At 44.2% G+C, this 1,413-nt stretch overlaps 1 protein-coding gene across 1 annotated transcript; it reads right to left on the bottom strand.

Moving 5' to 3' along the window:
* Window positions 1–501: 501 nt before the first annotated feature.
* LOC105086787 (keratin-associated protein 13-1) lies at window positions 502–1,059 on the bottom strand. The gene has a single exon (XM_010977365.3). It carries the CDS (start codon window positions 1,015–1,017, stop codon window positions 502–504), a length of 516 nt encoding a protein of 171 aa, XP_010975667.1. The 5' UTR covers window positions 1,018–1,059.
* Between the last annotated feature and the right edge of the window lie 354 nt (window positions 1,060–1,413).

The raw sequence follows: 1,413 nt of genomic DNA, 5'->3' as shown, positions 1-1,413 counted from the left end.
GCTCCTGAGATGATCATCCATGTAAAGTCTATGCACGCGGTATAAGGATTTCAGAAAACAGCAGTGTTGAAGAAGGGCACATTAAAAGCCCAAAATAAATTAGTTCAAAGCTACCGATAGTAGGTTTCTAAAGTTTGCTCTCAGAAGTGTAGTAAACTTTAACCTAAATACATTCCCCACCCCACAAAAAAAAAAAAAAAAAAAGGAAACACCAAAACTTAGCCAGTTAAAACTAATAACAAAATTAGCAGCATATTTGGAAGCCAGAATAAATGATTTTATTAGATTATATTCATTCCATTAATTCACCCAGTAATATTAAACATTGAGAACATTGAGCTTAGTATATGTTACAGAGTTTTGGCCAGTATTTTATGACTGGACAAAAGGTGAAGAGCAGTTGATCAGAGCTTCTTTACCCCTGAAGATCATGAAGTTGATAAATGCTCTGTTTAGAGGTTAGACATATTGCTCAAAGCATCTGAATTCTCAACAAGCTGATCAATAGAAGCCAGACCGACAGGTTGGTCTGTAACAGGATGATTGGCAGCTCCTAGGGGCAAAGTAGGTTGGAAGGTAGAAACCGAATCCATGGCTCAGGGGAGGGAAGCCACAGACTCCACAGCCCAGGGGTCTGAAGCCATGGGACCCAAAGCCCAGTGAGTAGCAGCTTCTGGACCCAGCGCCCAGGGAGCAGCCTCTTCCGGACCCAGAGCCTGGAGACCTAGCGTAAGTTTTCTGGAAGGGACTGCAGAGCATGGAGGTCCTTGGGCGGTAGCAGGATGTCTGGCAGGGGCTGGATACCACATAAGACGTCTGGCACCTGATAGGCTTAGAACAGGTCTCCTGACAGCCGCTGTAAAGAGAGGAGTCCTGCTGGCAGGTGCTGGGAGAGCAGCAGTCAGTGGTGTAGACCAGGTTGCTGGGGTAGGAGGAGCCACAGCCGGAGCCTGGGTAGAGCAGTGGGTCCCCAAGGGAGCGGGAGGAGAAGGTTCCAGAGCAGCAGTTGTAGGACATGGTGACAGGAGGTGTGAGTTCAAATGAGTGACAATGAGAAGATTCTGAGGTTTAATGTCACCTCCTGGACTGGGGTGTTTTTATACTTTCAGCCGTGGGTGTGGCATTCTACAGACTTACCTTTCTCATGCTTGTAATCTTTCATTTCCAAATGTGTAATTCACAGTATTTTCTGTAATTGCAGATGAAAAATTCCTTTCATTTCATATTTATGAGTGAATTCACCTTGTTGTTAAAGCGCTAAGCTGATGACCTATTCCAATGTCAGAAATTCTATGACTATATGTCATTAATGCCATCTCATCATGACCAGGAAATCCCCTATTTTTCTCCTTGGCCAGGATTCTTTGTGCATTTGACTCTATATTTTGGCTGGTGATTGGTGCTTAATTGTAA

Source organism: Camelus dromedarius, chromosome 2 (genome assembly GCF_036321535.1).
Source record: "Camelus dromedarius isolate mCamDro1 chromosome 2, mCamDro1.pat, whole genome shotgun sequence".
NCBI lineage: Eukaryota > Metazoa > Chordata > Mammalia > Artiodactyla > Camelidae > Camelus > Camelus dromedarius.
The sequence above is the reverse complement of the archived record's forward strand: the minus strand, read 5'-3'. Positions and strand labels throughout refer to the sequence as shown.